Raw genomic sequence first — 25,302 nt, forward strand, 5'->3', positions numbered from 1 at the left:
CCTTTCCCATGGAAAAATGTCTCTATTTGGAAACAATTGATAAGATGACTCTGAAGATTGGGCTCTAGAGACCATTAGATGGCTACTTTGAGATCTACGATGAATGTGTTCTGTTTCAAGGTAGCAGACACAGTTGCCAAGGAGCAGAAGCCGATAACAGCAGACAAGTTGATAAACAAAGACTTATCAAAGTAAAGTACCATCTATACTCTGAGAAGCAAAAGGGTAGTCTAATTACAATCCCAAAAGTCACAAACCCAAATCAGGTAGTCAGTCCAGAAGTCAGGAATTCAGGATACACACAAGACACGAGCTCGGTTCTCAAACGGTTGTTTTCCAACTGAGAGGGAAGGCAAAGCAAGCTATAGAAATCTCCCTGCTGGCAGCTGGCTGTGATTATTCAGGCCTCACCCTTTGCCTTGCGAGGAGTCCCTTTGACACTACCCTGCTCGCCTCTGCGTGTGTCTGGATCGGGGGTTGTGTCTTGTCATCTGACTGCTCCAGCTGATCAGGAGGTGCCTGTGGCTGATCACTTCAGGTGCATCACGGCTCAATGATTCCTGAGGCTGACATGCCACAGGCTCAGCTGGAGCAACATTGTCAGAATCAGATTCAGTCAGGCTCTGAATCGTGGCTCATGACAGAATGGGTTCAGGAAGTTTTAAAGTTATTTACTATTACAGAAGAATTAGAAGATGTCACTGAAGAGGAACAAACCCCATTGATTTGAAGGTGGATTCAGAAATGATAGCCTATAAGAAAGAGATGGAAATAATGGATTTACAAATGAAACTAGATGATGATGTAATAATTAATAAACTAGAAGAGTGATGTGGACAATTTCTTTACAGTGGATTTATGAAAGGGATTTGTTGAAGTTGCCAAAGATTTTCCAAGAAGAGAGAATATGAACAACGACATGGATAATTTCTTTCTGCTGGAATTACAAAAGGGGCTTGATAAAGACACCAAGGATTTTGAGAGAAGAGGCAGAGAGAATATGAGAAAGAAGCTATTAGAACTTCGTTTGAGGGATCTGAAGATTGTTGGGAGAAAGGAAAAAGGATGCAACATTGGTTTATTTGATCAAGGTTAAGATAAATGACTTGCTATTTCTGGTAATGTTTAATGGTTTGTGGATTGGGACTGGACAACAACGTTTTAAATATATGTTTAAATTGAAATGGAGATATAAAAGGAAGGATACAAATTAGGTTTAGTAGATATAGTTTGTAATAGTTACATTGTTATTTCTGATAATCCTTAATGGACTTTTGCTGATGGGGTTTTAGAGATTGGTTGATAGAGAATGGGATGAGGTATGGGATGAAGAGTTGTTTGGTTCTATTTTAAGAGATAGTGATAAGTTGTTAATGTCGATCATATTTGCTGGAGATGAAGGGGGAGGTTTCTTCTTTTCTTTTTTCTTTTTCTGCACTTTTTTAAAAAAATCTTTTTTCCTTTTTAAAATGTATTTTATACTGTGTAGATTGTATTAGTTTTATCTGTATAATATAATCTTCAATAAAATTATTATTAAAAAACAGAGGAAGCCCCCAAGGGTGCAAAGAGAGACCAGCCGCCAGGTGCTCAAACACGCAGGTTTGCCAAAACCGGATCGCAAGTTCCAGTAAAAAAATTAAGCAGATCCCACCAACCTGAAGCCGTGAAGGGCTCCAAGCAGAGGCGATGGCTGCTCACTCTTTCCACTTGCCCTGGCCCCAGCCCTCCCCTCCTGCAGTGGCCCTGAGGGTTTATGGTGATTCGCCCTTTTCTGTAGAAGCGATGGGCCTCTGGTGCGCTGGGCGGCTTGGCCTGACACGTGCAGGAGGCGAGGAGCTTTGCTAGCGGCCTCTGGACCATCTGGAGGAAGGGCCGTCCATCTTGTCTGGCTGGTCCCAAGCTTGGGAGTTCCTGCTGGCTTAGCAGGTGGCGGGGGGGTCCCCAGCTCGGGGCCCAGAAGCGTCTTTCCCAGCTCCGCCTGGTGACCCTCCCGGGACCATGTTGTGTGCAGGGGCGTGTTCTCCCCTGAGCCGGGGCCACCGCCTCCCTTGGGAGAGGCCCAATGTTTGACAGTGAACTGGTGATCTGACAGTGACTCATGTTCCAAGGTGAAAGGGTTGCGCAAGCGGCCAAGTGACCCGCTCCGATGTTACCAGAGGTGCTTATATAAAGCGACACCCAGCCTGATTTTGAGCAGCGTCGCCTGGCAGAGCCTCTTGAAGGGATCAGGTTCTGGTGGGAGGGGACACGCCTCTCTCTGCAGTCTTTGGCCCCCCCGCCCAGGGCACGGGAGGCCTGGCACCTGAACCCACGGCCTCTGTTGAAGCCTTCTCCTGGTCAGCCCAGCCAGCGTTCTGGCCCATGGAAGTCAGCTTAGTCACCGTCCTCCTCCTGGCTCTTTGCCTTTCCTGCCTGCTGCTGCTCTTTCGAGGAGATGGACGGGGCACAAAGGCGCGCCTTCCCCCCGGGCCTCAACCATTGCCCTTCATAGGCAACCTGCTTCACCTGGATACCAAGAATATCATCAAGTCCTTGTTGGCGGTAAGCTTGGCCTCTGCTGTACGTCGGGAACCTGCTTGGTAGAAAAGGTTGGGTAGCCGGGAGATGCTCTGAGGAGGGCTTTGGTGACGACTGCAGCTGGTTGAGCAGGGGGGGCTGGAAGGCCAAGGCCCTCCTGGCGGGCAGCCTCCTGGTGTCCGGGCATCGCGCAGGAGGAGGCAGCCTGGTCCGAGTCTCCTTCGCTTGTGTGACCCTAGCTCAACAAGGAGTATGGCTCGATCTTCACCGTCTACATGGGGCTCCGGCCTGTGGTGGTGCTGTGTGGGTACCAAGCTGTGAAGGAGGCCCTGGTGGACCAAGGCGAGGAGTTCAGTGGTCGGGGAGACATGCCGGTCTTGTTCCGATTCACTCAAGGGAACGGTGAGTCCAGTGGCCGAGCTTTCCTCGGGAATCCCCTCGATAGAGAGAGAACTGTGGGCTGGGAGCAAGCAAAGCCCTCTGGGACCAGGCAGCCTTCCCCACCTTCCAACAACCTTATTCCTGTGGACGTGGCTGCCACAGGATGGGTGGGGGTTCAAAGCAACCAGAGGAAATCCTCTTCTGTGTGACCGGTCATTTCTTCGGGACGCAAGTGGCCAGTTCAGGGAGGGCAGCCTACCCTTGCTTGTTTGTGGACATCTGGAGCTCTCTGACTGTCCACCTGGATGACCCTCAGTTTCAAGACCAGTTCAGCCATTGTCTTCTCTACCTCCCTGTCCCAAACAGGAATTGCTTTCTCCAATGGGGAAAAGTGGAAGATTTTGCGGCGTTTTGCCATTCAGACGTTACGGGACTTTGGAATGGGCAGGCGCAGCATTGAAGAGCGAATCCAGGAGGAGGCCCGCTGCCTGGTGAAGGAGTTTGCCAGGATGAAAGGTGGGCAGGCCTGCTGGCCCAGGGACAGGGAGGATGCTGAGGCCACTGGCCTCACCTTGCCTTTCGGAGAGGGCCCGGCCTTGGCAGCTTCTTAAGACAGTTAAGCGCACGCTTTTAAAATGGGCTGCATCGGCAAGGAGGGATTTTGCACCCGCCCTGGAACATTCCGCCTTGTATTTGGGAGGAGGGGCACTATACAGATAAACTGATGATGATAACACTAGCAATTTTGATGAACAGGGTGAGCAACTGGCTTTTCATTTTCACGGAGGGCTTCGCTCCTTAAATTGCCAGACTCGTCCAGAGACTCAGGACCCCCCTTTGTGCAATCTCCCGTTGGTGAAGGAGCCCCAGCATTGGGGTGGGCTTGCTGGCTAGCAAACGCCCTCAGCCCACCAGGCCTTTTCCTCTTGCCGCCGCTTCCCTGCAGAGGCCTTTGACCCCACATTCCTCCTCGGCTGCTCGGTCTCCAACGTCATCTGCTCCGTAGTCTTCGGAGATCGGTTTGACTACGAGGACCAGCAATTCCTGACTTTTATCGGGCTGATCAACGACAACTTCCGCCTCTTCAGCTCTTCCTGGGCTCAGGTGAGCATCCGCCTTGGCAGGGCCAAACTCTCAGGCGCAAGCCTTGAGGGCACGAGAACACGGACCAGCCTCGCGGGGTGAGGGAGGGGCGACTGCTGCCGTCTCCGGGGTGGAATCTGCAGGGCCTGTGGTCACGGCAGCCTCTACCACCTTTCTTCTGATGAGCTCAAGTTTTTCATCTCAAGGGCACAAACAGAAATCCGTGTGGCGCCGATTTCTTTCCAGCCTCAGGCACTACTTTCATAGTGTCAGAGTCTCTTTCCATAGCGCCCCTGAGCCCTAACCTTACTTTAAGTCACAGAGAGTCCGACCAGTCAATTAAAGCTAATCCTTCGACACAGGTGAATTTGACATGGGGTCATCTGCAAAGCAGCTGGCCTCAGCCAGAGGTTGGCTCACCTCTCCACAGTGTCCACCACCCTGGCAGCTGGGACTGTGAGGGTGAATAAGGCAGGGGCCAGGACGCCACTATTGAACAGACAGCCTCCGCTAAGCCAGAGCAGCCCCATGGGATACGGGACTTCCCAGAGTCAGTCTGGCACAGGCAGCCTTCAGCCCAGGTCTTGATCTGGATTTGGGGCCTCGCTGGCTCCTCCTTCAGATGAAGGAGGCTGCCTTTCTAAAAGCACGTTCAACGTGAGAGGGAGACACCCGAGCCCACATCTCTTTTTCCTCTCCATGGTCAAGTCCTAAAGATGTGAGATGCCCTTCTATGTTCACCGAGGATTACGGAAGGCGTCCATCAGGGAAACCTGCCTAGAGAATGGTGGGATGTGGGAGGTCTTCTCATCCTTTGGACCCCTGCTTCACAATATTGATTGGTCTGATCGCTTTCCAGAAGCCACACTTTTTTCCTCCCTGGCCCCTCCTTGGGACACCCTTCATCCCGTTTGCCTCTTTCTAGATGTACAACATTTTCCCCCACATCATGTATTATCTGCCTGGACCACACAACCAGATTTTTTCCAACTTTGAGAAGTTGCGGACTCTGGTGAAGGAGATAGCCAAGGCCCACCAGGCCACCCTGGATCCCAGCTGCCCGCGTGATTTTATGGACAGCTTCCTCCTCAAGATGCAGCAGGTGAGAGTGGGCTTTGTAATCCCCCGGGGTGGCCTTGGGCACTTCCACTTGGGGCTGGCAGAGGAGGGGCAGGGTTGCCATCAGTCAAAACCAGGGTGGTGGCCATGATGCAAGTTCGGTTTCAGGAAGGGGCAGCAATGTTGCTATGGACCTGGTTCGCCTCTGCAAGAACTTCCCAGCTGGTGTAGTAACTCAAGTGCTGCCCAAAGGCTGAACTTCCTGGCCAACTACAAGTTGCAAAGGCTTGGGGAGATTTTGGGGGGGGCACCTTCCTCCAGACTCCTCTCTGCTTCCAGAGGAGGTCCTCTGTTCATAAAGAGGACCTCCTCCTTTTCTCACATCTGCTTCCTGAGCCAAATCTGCCCTCTACACGCACAGACACACACACACCAGCAGGGAGAGGGAAAAGCAGTGGCTGACGGCAACTTAGGAGGCTAGATTTGATTCAGGGGCAGCCAAATGGCAAATCTTCCATGCAGGGGATCAGCTTTCTTAGCTGCAGGAACTGAGGACTTGGAGTTTGGGTTATATTTTGCAGGAAAAATATCTCTTCGTCTCTTTAGCAATGTAATCACATGGTTACCTTCTGCAACCCTCATCAGTGAAAACACATGTACCCTCCTTGCACAAAGATTGCGTGGCCCTGCTAGGGAAGGAGGCGGCCCCTTCTGGTCGGCACACGCTCACCCCGGACATCCCTGTGCTTGTGCCCGCAGGAGAAGGAAGATCCACTCAGCTTCTTCCACACTGACACTCTGATCATGACCACCCACAACCTGTTCTTTGCGGGCACTGAGACCATCAGCACCACCCTCCGCTACGCCCTTCTCATCCTCATGAAGTTCCCCGAAGTGACAGGTGAGGGCTGAGAGGACGTGCCTTTCTCTAGGTCAGAGACCGTTCACTTCCAGCCAGTGCGGGAGTCACAGGTCATGGCATCTGGAGCGTCCGAGGCTGGCCAAGGTGGAACTGGCCCGCCTCCCCTCTCCGAAGCTGGATTCGCCCAGCAGGCTCCACTCAGAGAAACAGGGCTGAGGAGTAGAGAGGGTGGTGGGGACCCAGCCGGAAAGGGCGTCTTCCTCGGCGCTTGCAATGTGATCTGCTCCCCGTGGGGCCGGAGGGACTGGGCAGCTGCCCCTTCCCCTTGAGACCGCCACAGGGCAACCTTCACGCACGCTCCTTGACCCTCTGTCTCCAGCCAAGGTACAGGAGGAGATCGCGAAGGTTGTTGGCTCCGAGCGCAGCCCGTCCATCGCTGACCGGGCACAGATGCCGTACACGGACGCTGTGATCCACGAGGTGCAGAGGTTCGCTGACATCATCCCGATGGGCATCCCCCACGCACTTACCAAGGACACCCGTTTCCAGGGCTGCTTCTTTCCTGAGGTACTTTCCTGAGAGCTGGGCCACAGTGGGCTGTGGGCGCCGGAGGGGATGCTGCGGGGCTTATCACACGCTCCCTTCAGCTCCCCCGGGGCGCTAGTTCTACTTCATAGCTGTGGCACCTGGTTTCTCTTAAGGCGGATCTGCAGGGGCTGGAGGGGGGAAGAGGCGGGTGGTGGATTTGGCGGCATCAGCACCACCTTCTGGCCTCACGCCCTTCTCTCCTGCGTGGATGGAGCCGACACGGGGTTGACTGAGGGGTGCGAGTTGTACTGGTGGCTTTACATTATTTCTTTTCTAGTCATATTGTGTTTTTTTATTCTTATTCGCCCCCAGACTTCCTTTTGGTAGATGGGTGGCCCTATTAATTTGTCAAGCAAATAAACAAATATCTGCAGTTTTAATTCTGATCTGTTCATCCCTTGCGGCTCCCTCCATCCCTGCCAGGGAACTGCAAACTCCCTGAGTTGTGCTTTGCGGAAGAAAGAGGCAGTTCCGTGTAGTTTCGCAGTTTCTCCATTTTCAAAAGATGTGTGCGAAATACTGTGTGGATTTTCACACGTTTCCCCTAAACTAATATACTGTGACTTTCCTCCTTGCACATTTTTCAGTGATTTCCCCCCCACCTTGAACCTAATACATTTTGTGCAGACTTTTCCCGAATATGCGCATCCTGTACACAGCTGCAGACTGCTGTAACATTGGCCAGGTGCCATTTCGATGCTTTTGTTCTCCTACAGCCCCATGCAGGCCGAGGGGTGACTGTGAAAGCCTCGGACGACACGCTTTGCCTAGCCAAAGCAGGGACCTGCCACCTGTCCCTCTGTGTCTCGATTGCAGAGGGTGAAGCGAGCGGAGGCTCAGTGGGCATCTTTCGCGCTGATGGGTGGCTAAGCAGAAGGACGGGCAGGCCTTGCGGAGAGAAGCGCCGCGGGCGAGATGTCCCCACTCCCCCGCCGACTCGCCTCTCTTCCTCCCCCTAACAGGGCACCAACGTTTTGCCTTTCCTCCACTCGGTGCACAGAGACCCCACCCAGTTCAAAAACCCCGAGATGTTTGACCCCGCGCACTTCCTGGACGGGAAGGGGGCCTTCCGCCGCTGCGACGCCTTCATGCCCTTCTCCGCGGGTGAGTGAGGGAGGGGGGCCGGCCAGAGACGGGGACAGCGAGGAGCCCCCCGACTCTGCCGAGAGCACCCTTCCCACCCCCTGCGGCAGGGGTGGCCAAGGCTGGCCAGGCGGGGGGAGCAGTCCAGCCGGGAGGGGGGCTCCGAGGGGCTAGTGCGGCGACTGGCTCGGGCTCGCCTCCTCTTCCCGGGGAGAGCGGCGGCCGCCGCCCGTTTCCGCCCCGGGAGGAGGTCTGCAGCCGGGGGGGAGCAGCTCCGCATCTGTCCCCCACTGCCCCGCCCCTCACCCTTCTTCCTCGGCCCTCCAGGGAAAAGGCTGTGCCTGGGCGACGGCCTGGCGCGCATGGAGCTGTTCCTGTTCCTCGCCACCCTTCTGCAGCGCTTCACCTTCCAGCCCACGTGCCCCCGAGAGCAGCTCGACATCTCGCCCCTGATGAGCGGCATCGGCAGCGTGCCGCGCCCCTACGCCTTCCGCGCGCTCTCCCGCTGATTCAGCCGCTGCCGGGGGGGGGGGCGTGGGGGGCAAGGAGGACTCCCGCCCGTTCTGGCTGCGGGGCTGCTGGCGCGGGCGGGGAGGGTCCGCTGCCCGAGAGCCGGGACGGAGCATCTCCTTTGCAGACGTGGCGCCGGAGGCGAGTCGCTCGCCGGGAGCCGGGGTGGCCGCGTCCCTCTTGCTCTCTCTCCAGTGGAGACTGACTCCCCCCCCCCCGCCACACTTGGCTCTCCCGCATCATCAGACCAAAGCCAGGCGGATTTCAGGTTGGTGGGATCTGCTTTATTTTTTTACTAGAACTGTGATCCGGGAGCCGGGCAGAGAAAGATACGAGCGTGGTGAGCCCCAAAGGGGTCCTAGGGCCAGTCCTTCCCCGCAGAAAACAACGCTTGGTCCCCCGCCTCCCCCCCCCCCGCCCAGCCTTCAGCAGTATCCTTTAGGGAAGGGGAACAGGGGAACAGTCGCGCAGCGGTTCTGTCGGGAGGGAGTCGCAGATTCCGCCAGCCCTTGCCAGTCTCCCTGCCACACGCCCACTCTGGAAGGATCTCGCCAGAGGGGCCGTCCCTCAACAGAAGCTGCAGGTTCTCCTGCTCTAAATCAGATTACAGGCATCGGGTTTCACGATCTGCGTTCTTTCATGGCTGCAAAACAGGGGAACTGCAATGCTTTCAAAACCCCTCCTTATTCCTCTGAACCTCAGTCTGAATGTGCTCTGGCTGGGAGTCGTTTTCCACCTGGAATGGTTTCAAGTAATACCAAATGTAAACAGACAAAAAGGAACACACTGAGTAAACGCTGTTATGTAAGCTATGTAACAAAACACTAGGAATCATTTTGCTGAATTCTATCACACACACGCCCCCCCCCCCCCAAATCTAATACTGAACTTGAGAACTGTTCATGGATATTATATTATGGAATTTCCCCGGCCCTGTGGTTGGGGTTGAAATGGGGTAATTTTGCAGAGGGACAAAAAGAAATTACTACGCAAAAATTGAAATGCACCATACCAAATGTTGCCCAAGGTTGGTTCCAGGTCAGTGATGGGGCGTTACCACGTTTTTGTGTTAAAAAACACTGGCAGTTCTAAAAAACTCTGGAAGATGCTTCCCTTGTGGAAAAAGTGGGACCCCTCCCCTTGGCCCCCTTTCTTGAGACTTTTCAGGGAGAGAGGCTTGGTTTGGAGAACTCGGCATAGGGCAGTGGAGGGGCCCTGTAATAACCCTGCTTTTATAGACTTTCTTTTGCTCTGCTAATACATTTGAATGGGTTTCTATTTTTCAGAATTGTTTGTAAGCTGTTTTGCGGGTCCTCAGGGGTTGGAAAGTGGGACAGAAATATTCTAAATAAAACGCTAACCAAGCAAGCAAGCACAGTACGTTCTCTTCTGTGTTCAGGATGAGGGGGTGGGAATCTGGGCAGGATTGCACCTGGACTGCGCAATCAGGACATGTTCCAAACCTCATTTTCTCCAAGGCTCTCATGACTTCTAGCCAACAAGATATTGGGTAAGGGACAGCCCAGGCTGGCGCACCCTGGAGTAGCAGGGTCACAGAAATCCTTCTAGGTACGGGGGGGGGGGGCAGGGGGGATCCCTTGGAAAACCATCAGCTTCACCGGTTGCTGTGGGGAGGAGGAACCACCCACGAGCTTTCACACCTGGCTGACTGGGAGACACACTGCAGATTGCAAAGCTGTGGCTTTCCTTCCAGTGGGCACCTAGACCTAATGCACAACCCAGCCCCTAATTTCCACCCCATCTGAAAGATCCCCTAAGCAGCTTCTCGCTATGCCTGTTGGATGGCCAGCCTGTTTGCTCAGCATCCCCACCCATGGCACCCCCTCAGCAAGTTTCCCCCCCCCCTTGAAAACTTAGCATGAAGTGAGTGTGCCTTGGGTAAAGAAACCGGAGCAAACACTCCCTAACGAAGAACCTTTCCAGCCTGCCTTGTTCTTCCAAAGATCGCCTCTGCAGCAGCTCAGCTCCGCCCTTGGCGTCTCAAGGGCAGATGGACTCTGCACCTGAAATCCGTGCTCTGCCTCAGGATTAGACCAAACGCCCTCCTCCCTGGCACTTGGCAATGCCTGCTGGGGTGCCAAATGCAGCCTCCCTGGGCTGCTGCTGAAGCTCCTGAGAGCTGCAGACAAGGCCCTCAAAGAGAGCCCTCAAAGGGGAGCAGAACCTGGCGTAACCTTCTGTGCTCTGCCTCTCCGGGGGTCCCACAGGGAAGGCAGCAGGTGGGCAGGTGGGGGCATGCTTGACTGGGAGACTGGGAGCACTGGCGCGAGAGGAAAGCGAGCCCAGGGCAGCGTCGTGAAAGGGAGGGGACTGGGGGGCCACTGCTCGGCGAGGGTGCAAGAGGGGGCAGGGAACCCAAACGCACAGCTGGGCTGGGAGGCCAAGAACCCAAGGCAGTCCTGCCCTGCTGCGGGCCCCCAAGGCCCCCAGCGCCTTCATCGGGGGAGGAGGCAGAACTGATAAGGGCGAGGGATGCTGCCCAAGCCGGTGGACTCCGGGGTGATGTCGATGTCTGCAGGGCTCATCAGGGCCTTCAGCTGGAAGTTCTGCAGAATGTTGGTGAGGAAGAGGAAGAGCTCCATGTTGGCCAGGCCTTCACCCAGGCACACCCGCTTGCCTGTGAGGGAGAGAAAGGCCAGGCACCCATCACCAAAAAGCTTGGGGGAGCCGGTTGCCCCTTCCGCTCTTTCTGAAGCCCCATCTCTCACCCCCCTTCCCTCCCCTGCTGGCTGAGTATGATGAGCTTTGCAGTCCAGCACATCTGGCAGGCTGCAGCTGGAGAAAGCTGCTCCTTCTATTGCCTCAAGCGACTCCAATGGGAAATGCAAGGAAGCGAGGGGCTGTGGGCACTTCTACCCTGGCCTGCTGCCAGAAAAACAGATTAGCCTCTCCGCCCCACCTCTGGGTTACGACACTGCAGGACTCCCCAAGGACCTCTGACCACCGAGGGGTGGAGGGAGGCCTAAGGGTCCCTGGGAGCCTTGAGCCAGCAGCCTTCAGGGCAGAGCAGGAGTGCTTGGAGGGGGCCCCGGTGGGGCTGGCCGCCTCCTGTCTTCCCGTTACCTGCTGAGAAAGCCATGAAGGCATCATTCTTCTTGAACCGCCCATTCTCATCCAGGAAATGGGTTGGGTCAAAGGTGTTTGGGTTCTTGAACTGGGTGGGATCAGACTGGGACGTACAGAGCAAGGGAATGATGTTGAGATCCTGGGATTGGAGGAAGAAGGGATGATTATAAATACATAATAAATAAATATAAATTAAAAATAAATAAATATAAATTAGACGACATCAGACAGTCTTGGCTGTCGCCAGGCTCTCCCGAGCCCACTTCTCCAATCTGTTGTTCAGCCTGCATCACAATGGAGAAGGGAGTAATCGTAGACATGTGCAGAGTGCTTTCTGCTCAGAGCATTCTCGTGCCTCTCTCACCATTTAGATTTGAGAGAAGACGGGGTGCAGTTCTCATTTTGGAAACTAGCCCAAGCTAACCATGGTGGGGGCTGATGTCCTCTACTTTGCCAAACCTTGGGGAGGCTGTATCCACGGAATTCAATGTCCCTTGTGACCGTGTGGGGCACTCCCATAGGGACGATGTCAGCAAAGCGCTGGATCTCATGGATCACGGCATCTGTGTAGGGCATCTGGCTCCGGTCCTCCATGCAAGGGCTGCGGTTCACCCCAATGACACGGTCAATCTCTTCGTGCAGCTTCTCTGCCGTGGGTGGGGGGGGTGAGAAAAGGTCTAGTGTCAGCCAGAAGGCTCCCTGGACTTTCCCACTGGGAGGGGGCAGGGAGGGAGGGAGGGAGGAATTCCCAGAAGGCTGCTGTTTTGTCCCAAGATGCACGTGATGCCCTCGAGAACCAGGCTGTGAACTCCGGGTCACGGTTCTCCACCGAGGGTCCCACGTGCTCAGACACTGCAGGCTCCCCTGAGTCGTCCTTACCTTCCACCTCAGGATGCCTCAGGAGGATGCGCAGCCCATAGCGGAGGGTGGAGCTGACCGTCTCGGTGCCGGCAAAAAAGAGGTTCACGGTGGTCTTCGACATGGTTTCCTCGTTGAAGTGAGAATCGGGATTGTTCTTTTCCTGCAAGGGACGAGGGAGGAGAAACGAGTCCTGCTTGGTTCTCCAGACCCTTTGGGCTGAGACATTGCTGAGAAGACTGTCCTTGTCCAGATGGGGAACTGAGGCCACGAGACCTGGCTTCAGAAATTAGAACCTCCCTCCCCCCATTTGTTGGGCACCACTCCCCACAGAAAAGTGTTGAGGAGAAGGGCTGTGGCCTTCGGGAGCATTGCTCCCTCAGCCACAGCTACCACCCTGGCCTCTCCTGACGCCCAAGCAAAGCCATGGCAGCTGCACAGCCCTGGGTGCAAAGACCCCAGGTGGAGACCCTGGAGCTGTCATGGCCACCTCTAAGGGACCATGGGAATGGGAGTCTGAGAAAAAGTCCTGCTGAGCCTCCCAGTCCCTTCCCCTCTCAACGGTACCTGCTGGATTTTGATGAGGAAGCAGTCAATAAAATCCCGCGGGGAGTTGGGGTCCAGGGTCTGCCTGTTCATCTCCAGCCGCTCACCCACAAACTTTGCCAGCTTCAGGTAATTAGTGTAGATTTTCCGATGCGGCCCAGGGATCCATCTCATGATGTTTGGGAAGACGAAGAGTAGCTAAAGGAGAGGGGCAAAGGGTCACAGGCCCGGTGGGTGGCTCCCCTATGCTGAAGGAGCCCTGAAGGAATCTCTGGCTGGTAGGAGTCCAGCTGTTCTCAGCCAAACTCATCCAGCCAGCTGCCCCCAAGCCACGGAACCAACCTTCGGCTGCTCCTCCACCCTCCATTGCCAATGAGTGTGGCAAGGGACTCCCCCCTTGTGAGTCACTTTCTGGACTCCCCCTGAGTTAAGAGACTGGGAGAAGGAAAGGCTTTGCTCCAGGGAACCCGGAGGCTGACCTGATTCTGGGATGGGCCCATCCCAGAACTGAATTAGGTGGTTCAGGAATCAACCCTTTCCTGAGCTGACAGGCCAGGGCGGTGGGTGGTGGGGTCTGGGTCTGGAGAGCCCCCAAGCCACAGAAACAAGAGCAACACTGCTCTGGAGAAAGAGCTTCTCACAAGCCAGGCTCTCTTCGCAGGGCAGCAACTTTGGGGGTGGCGGGGAGAGTCAGCTGAAGATCCCGTGCTAAGATTTTAGTCTGGCATCAGTTTGGTGCATTTTGGCTCTTGCACCCGCGGCCCTTGGCCTCCTCTGGAATTTCCCTTGGAACAATGCTCTGGCCATGGCTAATTGCCCTCTCTCTCTTTCGCCAGCTGGCCTTCAGCTCCTCTGCCCTTTTGCTCTGCCCCAAGCTGCCCCCTGGCACCAAAGAAGGAACCGCTCAGGCGGCAAGTTCAATATTGCACACCCTTTGAAAGGCGGGGGATGGGGGGGTTGGGTTACCTTCTCTTGCAACTTCATCCTCTCTCTCTCTCTCTCTCTCTCTCTCTCTCAGGGGCGGGGTGGGGGTGGGTGACGGGCCCTCCTGAAGGAGCCAGTTTGCAGCTCAGAAGAGGGCACTAGGAAGAGGGGCATTGGTGGCTCTGCCCCTCTTTTGGCTCTGCACACCTGGTGTGCTCCAAGTTGCCCTCCTCAGATTGCCCCAGCTACCCTTTGGCAACACCCAGCCTTCGTTCCTCGCATACTTTACACACGGATGGGAGGACAATATGGAAACTTCCACTGGACCGGCATGGTGCAGTTAAATTATTAGCCACTACCAGCCACCTTGTCTGTATTAAATGAAATCTGCTTTCCTTTCCAATTTGGGTCTGGCCAAGTGCCTGCACTGTTCCTTTTGACCCACAGGCAGGTGCGGGTAACTGTGCTTGGCTGAAGAATCAGCCCATCCCCAATCTCTTCAAGGTATTGAACTCTAAGCCGGCTGAAGGACCTGAGTTCACACGGCATAAAACGAATCAGGGTAAAACTGAGAAAACACAGCAGTTTGTGTGAACGCAGACTTTAGGGACTTAAGTGAACTCAGGGTAAGGGCCCTGAGAAGGAGGTCTGGGTGGGCTTGGCTGCCTCCAGCTGCCAAGTCGTAGGGCCAGATGTGTGCTGGACTTCTATTTGGAGGCGCGTTTGATCTAGCTGGCCTGGAAAACAAGGCTCTCCCCCTTGGAGTTTCTTCCTCTGGGCTCAGACTCACCTGTCCCCAGGTGGAGCTCATGAGCTTCCAGTTGCTGTTGATCAAGTCAAGCAACATGAGAAATTTCTGATCTGTGTATTCAAAACGTTCCCCAAAGACAAGAGTGCAGATAATGTTGGAGCCGGCACAACTCAGGAAGAAGGTGGGGTCAAAGGGTTTGCCTGCGAGCAAGGAGGGGCAGAGGTAAGCCTAGGGATCTTTTATAATATTCTCCCACTCCCCCACCCACACAATTACTACTGCACATTATATAATGTTTCTTTCACACAGTTCAAATAACTTGAATTAAGTTATTGAATTTAATAATTAAATCAGATAACTTGGTGTAATTGAAATCTCTGTATAGCAGCCTTTCCAGCCTGCTCTTCTCCAGATGTGGCTGCTGAAACCTTCCAGAATTCCCTGAGGGCCCATCACACCTGGAGGAATCCAGCTGGGAAATGCTGCTAAGCCTCTTTTGCAAAGCACCCTCAGGTGTCTTCAGGAAAGGGTATGCTTGAAAGAAGTAGGCACTATATATGCAGAACTTAAGTGGAGATCTTCCAGAGCTTTTGAACTGGAACGGACCCAACTGCTCTACTTGAACAACGTTTAACCAGCCTGAAGCCCAGCATATTTTCATCAATACATTGTCTTATCCTTTTTCAAAGTTGGGATTCGGCGAGTGTGATGTTCCTGGCCCCAAAGGGTGGGAAAACCCTCTGGCCCACTGGTGTGCTTGGCTGCGGCTGTTAAACACCAGGGAAACCGCCACGGGAGGGGATTCCGTATCCACCGCCTCGGAGGATTGTACCTTCAGGCACCCTGTCCTCTACTTATCGGCAAAGACCCCCAGGAAGGAAAAGGGTGGGACGAGTGCCCCCCAGGCCACCTTGGGTTTTGTGGAACTCGGCCACCAGGCACTGGGCCTCCTCTCGGATCCGCTCCTCCATGGATCGTTTCCCCATCCCGAAGTTCTTGAAGGTGGAGATGGCGAACCTGCGCAGCTGCCTCCAGCGCTCCCCTGTCCCATACACGATCCCTGGGGACAAAGGGGGGGACACGGGGCAAGGTATCCTGAGCTCAAGGACAAAGCCCAGCCTGGCAGACCCTCAAGATCCGCCCTCCCGGGCAGTCCGCTGGCTCCCCCGGCTTGCAATCCTGCCACTGAAGCTCTTTCCAGCCTAGCAGAACCTGAAACGTGATTTTGGAGAAATCTCCTGGCCTTGATCCTGGGACTTACTTTGAGCTAGGATTCACTCCCCCCACCCCCCACCCCCACCCTCTCTTCTGAAAGTCAGAATGCAGCTCTGGAAGCCCTGAACAATACAGTTAAGTGAACGTGGACAGAGCATCATTTCGTTGCTCTCAGCATCCCTCTAAAACCTAGGATTTAAGAATCATGCTGGCAGTTACTTCCTCCTCCCCCACTTTTCCAGAGTCTCACCATCTCCCTTGCTCCACATTTGGACAGCAGGGAAGTCGCCCCGGCCACTGAAATCTTCTGCTCTGTCAATCAAGGCTTCCTTTAGCACTTGGTACCCAGAAAGTACCACACAGGGGCGAGAGCCCAGGTAGAAGGTGTACATGGGGCCGTAGGTCTTGCTGAGCTGGGAAGAGGAACATCAAGGCAGGTCAGGGTCAGGCCTCCTTCTCTGGAGCCACTTAGAAGGGAGGAAGAACGCTCGGCTTGGCTCGGCAGGATGTGTTTGGGTTTAAAAGCCTCCTTTCCTCTGGAGGGTGTTCCAGGCAGGGCAGGGAAGGGGCAGTTTATTGTACAGTTGTCTTGTTCACCATTTTTTCCCCAAGGGATGTAAAAATATCCCTTCCCCGTTCCTCTGCTTCTTCCATCTTTCTACAAAAGGGCACCGAAAAGAACAACTGTGCCATGGCTTTTGGTGGGCAACCCAAGGGGCTGCCTGGCAGGGCCCTTAGCTCAGACCTGGGTTCCGCTTTAATCAGGCCTAATTTAACACAATCACCCGACGCACACCCCTCACTCCCCTGCGGCTGCCTGGGGGAAGCCATGCCTTTTCTTCTGTCTACAGTTAAAGCTCTGCAATTGCCTGGAGTTAAGGCTGATGAAAAAAGCCACCAACATCTAGGACGTTGCTGGGGACTAGTTTCAAGGGCCTGCGCTAAGAGGAGAGACCCTCCTGGCGCCCTCGGCCCTGGGTGCAGGTCCCCGGCCTACTCTTCCTACGTAAGCCGGTGCTCTCAGGCCACAGCGGTGGCCTCTGCTGGGCCACGTCCTTCGCGGGATGGCCGGCTCCCTCGAGCCGCTGTGTGGAGCTGGGCAGGCATTTCCCGCAGAGAGAAGCGTGAGCTGCCCCGTGTCACGGGGTCCTCGCCTGGCCCCCGTGCAGCTGGAGGGGGCTCCGCTGCTTCAGGTCGAGGCAGAGAGGGGGCTGGGCCCGAGGCCGGGCCTTGCTCTGGCCACTGGAGCGAAGGCTGCCTGAGCATAATGACCTTTCTCTGGGCGTGGGGAGACGCCCCTGGCTGTGTGGAAGCCTCCCTACTCCTGCTTCCCCCGTGGCTCTCGTGACAGAAAGGACAGCTGGCCTAGCTTCCCACCCGCACAGGGCTCTCCCTCCTCCTTGCCGACCCCCTCCAGCCGGGCACCGGAGCCTTAGAAGCGGCCTCTGGATGGCCAGCAAGTCACCTGGCAGAAAGTCCCCTCCCTGCCCCTTCTGCTTTCCCCGGAGCCCAGCAGCGAAAGAGATGGTGGCGTTCAGTTGTAGGGGAGGGGGGGAGGGAGGTTCAGGGCTGCTCAGAGGGTCTCTTCTGTCATGCCATTCCTACTTCTGGTTATCCAGCTGTGAGGAATTGTCATTCCATCCATGGTCAGGGACACCCCCATCTTGGGGTCTTCCATGTCATGTCCCCAAGCTCACCTTCTGAGGGTGAATCATGTTTCAAACGTGCCAAGATGGGCCTGGCTCCATCCTCACTGGAAATGCTTTTCTATTTTCCCCACGTGCACAGTGTTCACGCCTCCCCTCCCTGTTCTCCCCCAAGTCACCATGGCTCACTTCTCTCAGGGACTGGATCAGCTCCTTCACGTCCACCCGAAGCATGTTGCCGATGAACGGGAGAGGGGTGGGCCCTGGTGGGAGTCTGGTGAACTTCTTTTTGGCCGAGAAGTGGAGGAAGAGGAGGCACGATATGGCCATGGCTAGAAGAATGCTGAAGGGCCCACCAAAATCCATCCGAGTGGTGGCCGAGGTCTCCATGGTTGCTCCAAGTCCTGCTGGTGGTGACAAGGCAGTTGCTCAGTGTCTCCCCCCAGGCAGAATATATAAAGACACCCAAGAGCAAGCTTGCATCAGCCCCTCGGCCAACTGCAGTTCATCAACCTCGGGTTCTAGATGATGTCAGCCAAGGTGGCACTGGCCTGAAACTGGCCGATTCTGCTCGGGATCACAGGAACCTGCGGCGCATTTCCTAAAAGTTCCCTTTTAAAAGAGGCTGCTGGTTTTCCAAGAAGGGCTCGGCACTTTTCCTTTCCTCGCTTGTGGCATCTGCAGCAGCCAAGGTGGGAGGATTCATCCACCCTTCCGCTGCCTTAGAGCTCAGCAGGGCACAGCCTGGCCTTGACAGACGCCCAAGCCTGAACATAAGATTGACCGCCATCACGACCCAAATTTCTCAAGCCACTTTTGCACGTGGCTTTGCAGTTCAAAGGTGATCTGGCTGGGGCTGTCCCATCGGGGACATTTGTCAAACATTAACATGGCATGTGCAAGACAACTTTCAGCAGAGATGCTTAATGTTCCTATTGCACCAGGAATGGTGTGGCAAAGAACCTGTGATCCTTTTCTCCTCCATTCTCCCCTTTCTGCTGGGTGGGTGCCGTCCTCCTAGCAGACTTTTCTCTCCAGCAAAGAGCTTGAAAGGCAGTTCCTGTCAGGCTGGGAAAAGGGATCATCCTCTCCTGCTTTAGCCTGGGTCACTGTCAGTACTAACTGATAACTGTTTAGCTCCAATTAACTCCATAACTGTTCTTCGAAAATGGAGCATAAAGACATCGTGGTGGGGCTTCTGCTGAGTCACAAACTAGCCGACTACATTTAACTGGTGGTCCTGGTGATGCAGCCCAGCCCCAGCTGGCTACTTTATGTGACTCTGAACTCCTGCCACAAGTCCAGAAAAATGGGCTAATGGAGAAAACCTTGGTTCTCTTAATCATGGATAAGCAGTGGCATGAACACAGACTATAGTAGGGGTGTGTACAGGTAAAACTCGAAAAATTAGAATATCGTGCAAATGTTCATTTATGTCAGTAAGGCAACTCAAAAGGTGAAACCAATATATGAGATAGACGCATTACATGCAAAGCGAGATATGTCAAGCCTTACTTTGGTATAATTGTGATGATTATGGCGTACAGCTTATGAAAACCCCAAATTCACAATCTCAGAAAATTAGAATAGTGTGAAAAGGTTCAATATTCTAGGCTCAAAGTGTCCCACTCTAATCAGCTAATGAATCCATAACTCCTGCAAAGGGTTCCTGAGCCTTTAAATGGTCTCTCAGGCTGGTTCAGTAGGAATCACAAGCATGGAAAAGACTGCTGACCTGACAGTTGTGCAGAAAACCATCATTGACACCCTCCATAAGGAGGGACAGCCCCAAAAGGTAATTGCAAAAGAAGTTGGATGTTCCCAAAGTGCTGTATCAAAGCACATCAATAGAAGGTTATGTGGAAGGAAAAAGTGTGGTAGAAAAAGGTGCACAAGCAGCAGGGATGACCGCAGCCTGGAGAGGATTGTCAGGAAAAGGCCATTCAAAAGTGTTGGGGACTTTCACAAGGAGTGGACTGAGGCTGGAGTTAGTGCATCAAGAGCCACCACACACAGACGGATCCTGGACATGGGCTTCAAATGTCGTATTCCTCTTGTCAAGCCGCTCCTGAACAACAAATAACGTCAGAAGCGTCTTACCTGGGCTACAGAAAAAAAGAACTGGTCTGTTGCCCAGTGGTCCAAAGTCCTCTTTTCTGATGAGAGCAACTTTTGCATCTCATTTGGGAACCAAGGACCCAGAGTCTGGAGGAAGAATGGAGAGGCACACAATGCACGATGCTTGAAGTCCAGTGTGAAGTTTCCACAGTCTCTGTTGATTTGGGGAGCCATGTCATCTGCTGGTGTTGGTCCACTGTGCTTCATTAAGTCCAGGGTCAATGCAGCCGTCTACCAGGAGATTTTGGAGCACTTCATGCTTCCTTCTGCAGACGAGCTTTATGGGGATGCTGACTTCATTTTCCAGCAGGACTTGGCACCTGCTCACACTGCCAAAAGTACCAAAACCTGGTTCAGTGACCATGGGATTACTGTGCTTGATTGGCCAGCAAACTCGCCTGACCTGAACCCCATAGAGAATCTATGGGGCATTGCCAAGAGAAAGACGAGGGACATGAGACCGAACAATGCAGCGGAGCCGAAGGCCGCTATTGAAGCATCCTGGTCTTCCATAACAGCTCAGCAGTGCCACAGGCTGATAGCATCCATGCCACGCCGCATTGCGGCAGTCATTGCTGCAAAAGGGGCCCAAACCAAGTACTGAGTTCATATGCATGCTTATACTTTGCAGAGGTCCGATATTGTTCTATTTCCAATCCTTGTGTTATTGATGTCATGTAATATTCTAATTTTCTGAGGTTGTGAATTTGGGGTTTTCATAAGCTGTACGCCATAATCATCCCAATTATACCAAAATAAGGCTTGACATATCTCGCTTTGCATGTAATGCATCTATCTCATATATTGGTTTCACCTTTTGAGTTGCCTTACTGACATAAATGAACATTTGCACGATATTCTAATTTTTCGAGTTTCACCTGTATGTGTGTGTAAAAGAGTGTAAGAGGAGCAAGGGATTGGCCTGCATCAGCCTTCCACAGCCCAGAATCTCTCCTGCTCTGCTGCAATTCCGTGCAGCCAGGCCAAAATGCGAGTTATTCTGCATGGCAAGGGAAAACTTCAGGAGGATGGGAAGAAGACTGGATATGCTCTCATCTGGAGCTTTGCCCGGGTGCAATTTGCTGCGGTCCATTCTTTCTTTTAAATGAAACTCCTGGTCTTTTTCCAAGTGGGAGACACTCAGAACAAGCCACAGACTTGGCTGCAATGGCATTCGTAGTTTGTGGATCAGTGGGTTGTGGAAATCTAGCAGGTTGTGAGAACAGGCATCACCATAAGTGAAAATGCAGCTTATTTGTTTGGACCTAGCAAGTAATGTGAACTTGGCAGTTTTGTCTTGTTAATCTTGGTTTAGGATTTAGCCTGTTTTATGAATTCAGCCTCTAGGTTGTAGTTCCCTTTTAAAAAAAATAAAATCTATTCATCTTAAGGAGTCTCTCTAATCTTTTGTTCTTGGCATAATCTGCCAAGATTGAATTCAAAAATCAGTTTTGTTTAGCAAATGACCACTGTAACCTCCGTCAGTGAATCACCTTTCTCCTTGCAAATGTGCATGATGTTACTCCTCCAGTTGGCTTGCAAAAAATCAGATGGGCAGAGCGTATCTCATTAAAGGGTAACTGATGCGGAAAGTAGAGCTTCAATAGCTCCCTCCTTTGTAGCACCTCTTCTGTCCCTGAACTTCACCCTGTCCTCCACGTGAGCTGTTGTGGACGAGGCCACCACAGAGGTCCCTGCAGAATAGAGATTTTACTGCTGAATCTGCAGTCTGCAATAAATGTAGCTAAAAGTGGTACCAGACTGATGTAAGCTGAAGTCCTGGATGCATTGCTCTTCCTTTTCCTCCTCTTCTCTGTCTTGCCTCGCCAATGGCTGCCAATTAAAGCTGGTGTGTTTTTCTTCAGATTCCCAGGCTCTCTAGCAGTTCTCCATGGAGCTGGTCCCTCTTTCGCCACCACCGCTGCTGCTGCTGCTGCTGCCGCCGCTCTGTGTCTTCTGCATCTACTTCACGTTGACATGGAGGAAGAAGGGAGTTAAAGGCCCCCTGCCCCCTGGGCCCACCCCATTCCCCATCCTGGGGAACTTCCTCCAACTGGACCGAAAGAATATGGTCAAGTCCCTGATGAAGGTGAGTCCTGAATCTCGCCCCTCACCAGCTTCTCTTCCTTCAGAGGTAGCAGGGTCCTTTTCTGGAGGCAGACCCACAGGCGAGCTCCCATGGGCAATGCTGGAGCGGCTGACCTTTGATTAGATGTAGTGTGCACATAGCACCTCTGTGTGCTGTCCTTCACTAAGTAGAAGAGTAGCTGTTTTTAAGTGGGGCACAAGGAGATGGGATAACCAATTCATCCAAGGTCAGAGAGACGGAGAGAGGAATAGAAGCCAGGATAATGGCTTGGTCTGGTTTATGCTGCTCTGGCCCTTGGACAGAGTCCTCCTAGCACAGAGACGAGGAGACTCTGCACGTGTCACATGCGCGGAGGAGGCGGCACTCTGGTCGTGGTGGCAGCTGGCGGGGGTTGCTGTACAGACGTGGCCAGGAGTATCGATACCCCTCCACTTCTCTGCAAAGAATCCCAATTTGCCATGAAATGTTGAAACTGAAACAAGTAAATGGGATCCACCATTCCTTATTTCATAATCCACAGAGCAGACACTTGCTTCTGATGAATGACTTAACCTCAATAATAAAAGAGATGAAAATGGCACGGATGTAATTATTGCTACCCCTAACCTAATATTTCATCGCACACCCTTCTGAGGCAACAGCTGCTGTCAAGCACTTTCTGTAGCTCTGGATAAGGCTTCCGGTACATTTCTCAGCAGGTCATCCGTCCGCTCTTCCTGAGCAAGCCACTCCAGTTGTCTAGTTTGGATGGGTTCCTCCTCCCAAATGTGAGTTTCAGCATTTTCCGTAGAGGTTCCGTTGAATTCAGATCAGGACTCCTAGCAGGCCACTTCAGAACAGCCCAATGTCTGTTTTGGGTCAGTATCCTGCTGGAGAACCCATGAGTTGCAACCGAGCTTTCTAACGCAGCCTTCTGTTCCACTCCAGAGTGCCTCGATCATCTTCTGATTTCATTGTACCCTGCACAGATTCAAGGCACCCAGTGCCCGAGGCCGCGAGGCAGCCCCACAGTATTAGGGAGCCTCCTCCATGTTTCACTGTAGGGATGGTGTGCTTTTCTTTAAAAGCATCCTTTTTTCCTTCAGGGAACCTAGAGCTGCTCTGACTTACTAAAAAGCTCTACTTTTGTTTCATCTGTCCAAACAGCATTCTCCTAGAAGGACTGTGGCTTGTCGACATGCATATTAGCAACCTCCAGTCTGGCTTCTTTGTGTCTGTCTTTCAGAAGTTGGGTCTTCCTGGGTCTTCTGTCACAGAGGCCACTTTCAGTCTGGCAGCAACGAACAGTGTGACTTGATATTGCTGTACCTTGATCCTGGAGATCAGATCAGCCAGGTTCTGTTTCGAAGTTTTCCTTGGTTCTTTCTCTACCAAACTATCCTTCTGTTCAATCTGGGGCCAGTTTTCCTCTTGCGGCCACATCCAGGGTGGTTAGCTACGGTTCCCTGGACCTTAAACTTCTAGGCAATATTAGCAATCTTGGTCGTGGGAACATAAAGCTCTTTGGTTTTGTAGCCTTTACCTTTACCATGCTTGGCTGTTAGCTTCTTCCTTTCCTCCTCGGACAACTCTCTGCTTTTCTTTCTCTTGTCCATGTTCATGGTGCTGCACGTAATGCACAGAACACCTGAGTGAGTACATTTCTCCATTCAGATAGGCTGAGTGACTGATTATGAGACTGAAGATACATGTGGTACTAATGAAAGGAAGTATTCTGCTTGAGAGCTCACCAGAATCCAATGATGTCTTTTAACTTCTAATGGCTACCAATAATTATGTTCATGCGATTTTCTTGGGTCAGTTTTAACTTACTTCACAGCAAATTGGGATTCTTTGGGGAAAAGTGGAGAGATACCAATACTTTGGGCCACATCTGTGGATCAAGAAGCCTTGAGGTGGATGGAAACAGAGGTACAAGTAGAACAGGAGGAGGAGGAGGAGGAAGAGGAGGAGGAGGAGGAGGAGGAGGAGGAGAAGAAGAAGAAGAAGAAGAAGAAGAAGAAGAAGAAGAAGAAGAAGAAGAAGAAGAAGAAGAAGAAGAAGAAATTATTACTAATTCCAGAGTAAGAGAACTGCAAGAATATCGTGTGCACCAATGAGTCTGCCAATCTCCCCGTTTTCTATTCTGAGTCCCAGCGAGCCCCCCGACAGTTTGAGAAAAAACCAGATTGAATGATGGGTGAAGAGTCCTGCTAAGTTTTCCTGCTTGAGTCCTATTAGAATTGTTGCCTCTCAAAGAGATGGAAGAGATGGAAACCCCTCCCGCGGAGGAAGAGGCCCCCACCCGGCCCCCAAAAGACCAACCCAGCAGCCTCATGTTGGGCCCTGAATGCAAGCAGGAGCTGGGCGCAGCTGGGCTTCGCTTTCTCTCCAGCTGCAGGGAGGGAACCCATCTCGGCAAGCAGGGCAGGCTTCAGGAGGCGGGGTGGGGTGGGGTGGGGGTGGGGGGCAGCGGCAAAGCAAAACTCCCTGGCACAGAGGAACCTCAGGGAAACGAGGGGCCATCTGATTGCTTGAGATCCACTTAACTGAAGCCATGCTGGGAGTGGAGAGGCGTGTGTGCGCGCACAGAGTAAATGACAATAAAGGGCCCCAAGGAAAGCGCTCTGGTCACCCACCTACTGCACCAGAGCCCTCCTGGGAAGCATCCAGCTCCTCTGATGTGATGGCAGCCATCAGCAGCTAGTTTCTTCAGTCAGCACTTTTCCCTAGCAGCATCACCTTTAACCTAACTGATTATGGAAACACATCCCTCTTTTTCAATGTGCCAGCAGAGGAGAAGACTAAACAAGTTGGTTCTTCTGCCTCTCGAAAAAGGTGTCAGGAGATAGCCTGAAGGAAAGAAGAAGGGCCAGGAGAAACCAAGCAGGCCTGTCTGGAGAGGGGCCTGCAGGCACCCGAAGGCGCTGAACCTTCCCTCTCCTTTCCCATGCCCCATTTCTTCTGGCAGCCTCCTTCAACTTGGCTCCGTTCGCCCTACCTGTCAACATCTTAAGCTCAGGCATCAAAGCTCAGCCCTGGGGGTGGTACTGGGTGCCAAACTGAGATGTGCATCCTGCTGGGAGGGGAAGGAGGCTTCCTGCCAGTATGGATGGAGAAGGCGGGGACAATCACTTTGAACTTGTCCTTTTTGGCCAGAAACGTTTCTTCCACCCAGCTGGTAACTTCTAGCCACAATGGTCTCTCTGCAGGGATTTAAACTGTGGACAAGTTACACCTGTGGCTGGGATCACAGGTTACACTAAACTTCATCCATCACACGCATTGCTATTAGCACAACTAAACCACCTTCTAGCTTAGAGGAGCATTGAACCCCAACTATTAATGCAGGAACCCAGGATTTTCTTTGAACTGATGAAAGATTTTGTAAAACAAAAACAAAAACAAAAACAAAAACAAAAACCCTGCCTGTATGTGTAATTTGAAATTCAGATTAGAATGCTTGCATTTCCAAACATTCAGTATTTGATTCTGATTCTTGTGAAAAGTAGAAATCTGAGTTGCTGCTCAGCAGCTGTTAAGCATCCCTTTGCCTTTGGGATGCCCTTCTGCTGGGGGGATGAAAGCTGGCATCTTTCTGGCCCATTCAGGCAGCCTGCTAATGGTTTGGGCTGGTAGGGACTTTGACTCCTTCAGTCAGCCCTTCATAATGAAAAGGGACTTGTCTCCCTCACTAACGCCTTTTCTCCGGCTGCTGAAGGCTCCGCTCTGATGCCGAATCTGGGCTGGGGGCTCCCTAGCACTCACGTGTTTCTTGGCAGATGAGCGAGGTGTACGGCCCAGTGTTCACCGTGTACCTGGGACTGCAGCGGGTCGTGGTCCTGTGTGGCTACCAAGCAGTGAAGGAGGCCTTGGTGGATCAGGCAGAGGAGTTCAGTGGGCGAGGGCAGCTGCCAGCCTTCTCCAAGGACTTCAACCAGCATGGTGAGGGATGGTCTTGGTAGAGGACAGGCCTGAGCCTGCACTGCTGTACGTAAACTGC

At 53.0% G+C, this 25,302-nt stretch overlaps 3 protein-coding genes across 5 annotated transcripts in view; 2 read left to right on the forward strand and 1 right to left on the reverse strand.

Annotated features, from left to right (window-relative positions):
• On the forward strand, positions 1–8,745 carry LOC103049692 (cytochrome P450 2F3-like). The gene is made up of 9 exons (XM_088139633.1): positions 1–2,544; positions 2,760–2,922; positions 3,268–3,417; positions 3,848–4,005; positions 4,910–5,086; positions 5,803–5,944; positions 6,285–6,472; positions 7,456–7,597; positions 7,904–8,745. The coding sequence occupies exons 1-9, from the start codon at positions 2,365–2,367 to the stop codon at positions 8,083–8,085; spliced, it is 1,482 nt and encodes a 493-aa protein (XP_087995759.1). The 5' UTR covers positions 1–2,364; the 3' UTR covers positions 8,086–8,745.
• The window catches only part of LOC103048269 (cytochrome P450 2F3-like), a 23,437-nt gene continuing 6,346 nt past the window's right edge, over positions 8,212–25,302 (forward strand). Inside the window, exons 1-3 of one of the 3 annotated variants that reach the window (XM_025175340.2) lie at positions 8,212–8,354; positions 21,097–21,320; positions 25,061–25,244. In XM_025175340.2, coding sequence (XP_025031108.1) covers positions 21,123–21,320; positions 25,061–25,244 — 382 coding nt within the window. In that variant the 5' untranslated portion in view covers positions 8,212–8,354; positions 21,097–21,122. Of the gene's footprint in view, positions 8,355–20,848; positions 20,998–21,096; positions 21,321–25,060; positions 25,245–25,302 lie in introns of those variants that run through there. The other 2 variants (XM_025175341.2, XM_025175338.2) reach the window with 2 other exon arrangements.
• Positions 8,349–17,849, reverse strand: LOC103048802 (cytochrome P450 2F3-like). The gene is made up of 9 exons (XM_007441692.4): positions 17,303–17,849; positions 15,718–15,880; positions 15,163–15,312; positions 14,292–14,452; positions 12,599–12,775; positions 12,053–12,194; positions 11,633–11,820; positions 11,171–11,312; positions 8,349–10,724 (listed from the first exon to the last, which is right to left on the reverse strand). The coding sequence occupies exons 1-9, from the start codon at positions 17,501–17,503 to the stop codon at positions 10,543–10,545; spliced, it is 1,506 nt and encodes a 501-aa protein (XP_007441754.2). The 5' UTR covers positions 17,504–17,849; the 3' UTR covers positions 8,349–10,542.

Source organism: Python bivittatus, unplaced genomic scaffold (assembly GCF_059951505.1).
Source record: "Python bivittatus isolate LINGU-HERP-01145 unplaced genomic scaffold, Pbiv_v1 ctg000310_np1212, whole genome shotgun sequence".
In the NCBI taxonomy this organism is placed as follows: Eukaryota; Metazoa; Chordata; class Lepidosauria; order Squamata; family Pythonidae; genus Python; species Python bivittatus.

Bases quoted from the DNA above. Each gene is read 5' to 3' on its own strand.
- LOC103049692 (XM_088139633.1), top strand. From the start codon at position 2,365: ATGGAAGTCAGCTTAGTCACCGTCCTCCTCCTGGCTCTTTGCCTTTCC. The intron at 4,006-4,909 runs GTGAGCATCCGC...GCCTCTTTCTAG, and splicing joins TCAGCTCTTCCTGGGCTCAG to ATGTACAACATTTTCCCCCA. The intron at 7,598-7,903 runs GTGAGTGAGGGA...TCGGCCCTCCAG, and splicing joins CTTCATGCCCTTCTCCGCGG to GGAAAAGGCTGTGCCTGGGC.
- LOC103048802 (XM_007441692.4), bottom strand. From the start codon at position 17,503: ATGGAGACCTCGGCCACCACTCGGATGGATTTTGGTGGGCCCTTCAGC. The intron at 15,881-17,302 runs GTGAGCCATGGT...TCCTCTTCCCAG, and splicing joins TGATCCAGTCCCTGAGAGAA to CTCAGCAAGACCTACGGCCC. The intron at 11,313-11,632 runs GTTTGGCAAAGT...CTCCAATCCCAG, and splicing joins GTGGATACAGCCTCCCCAAG to GATCTCAACATCATTCCCTT.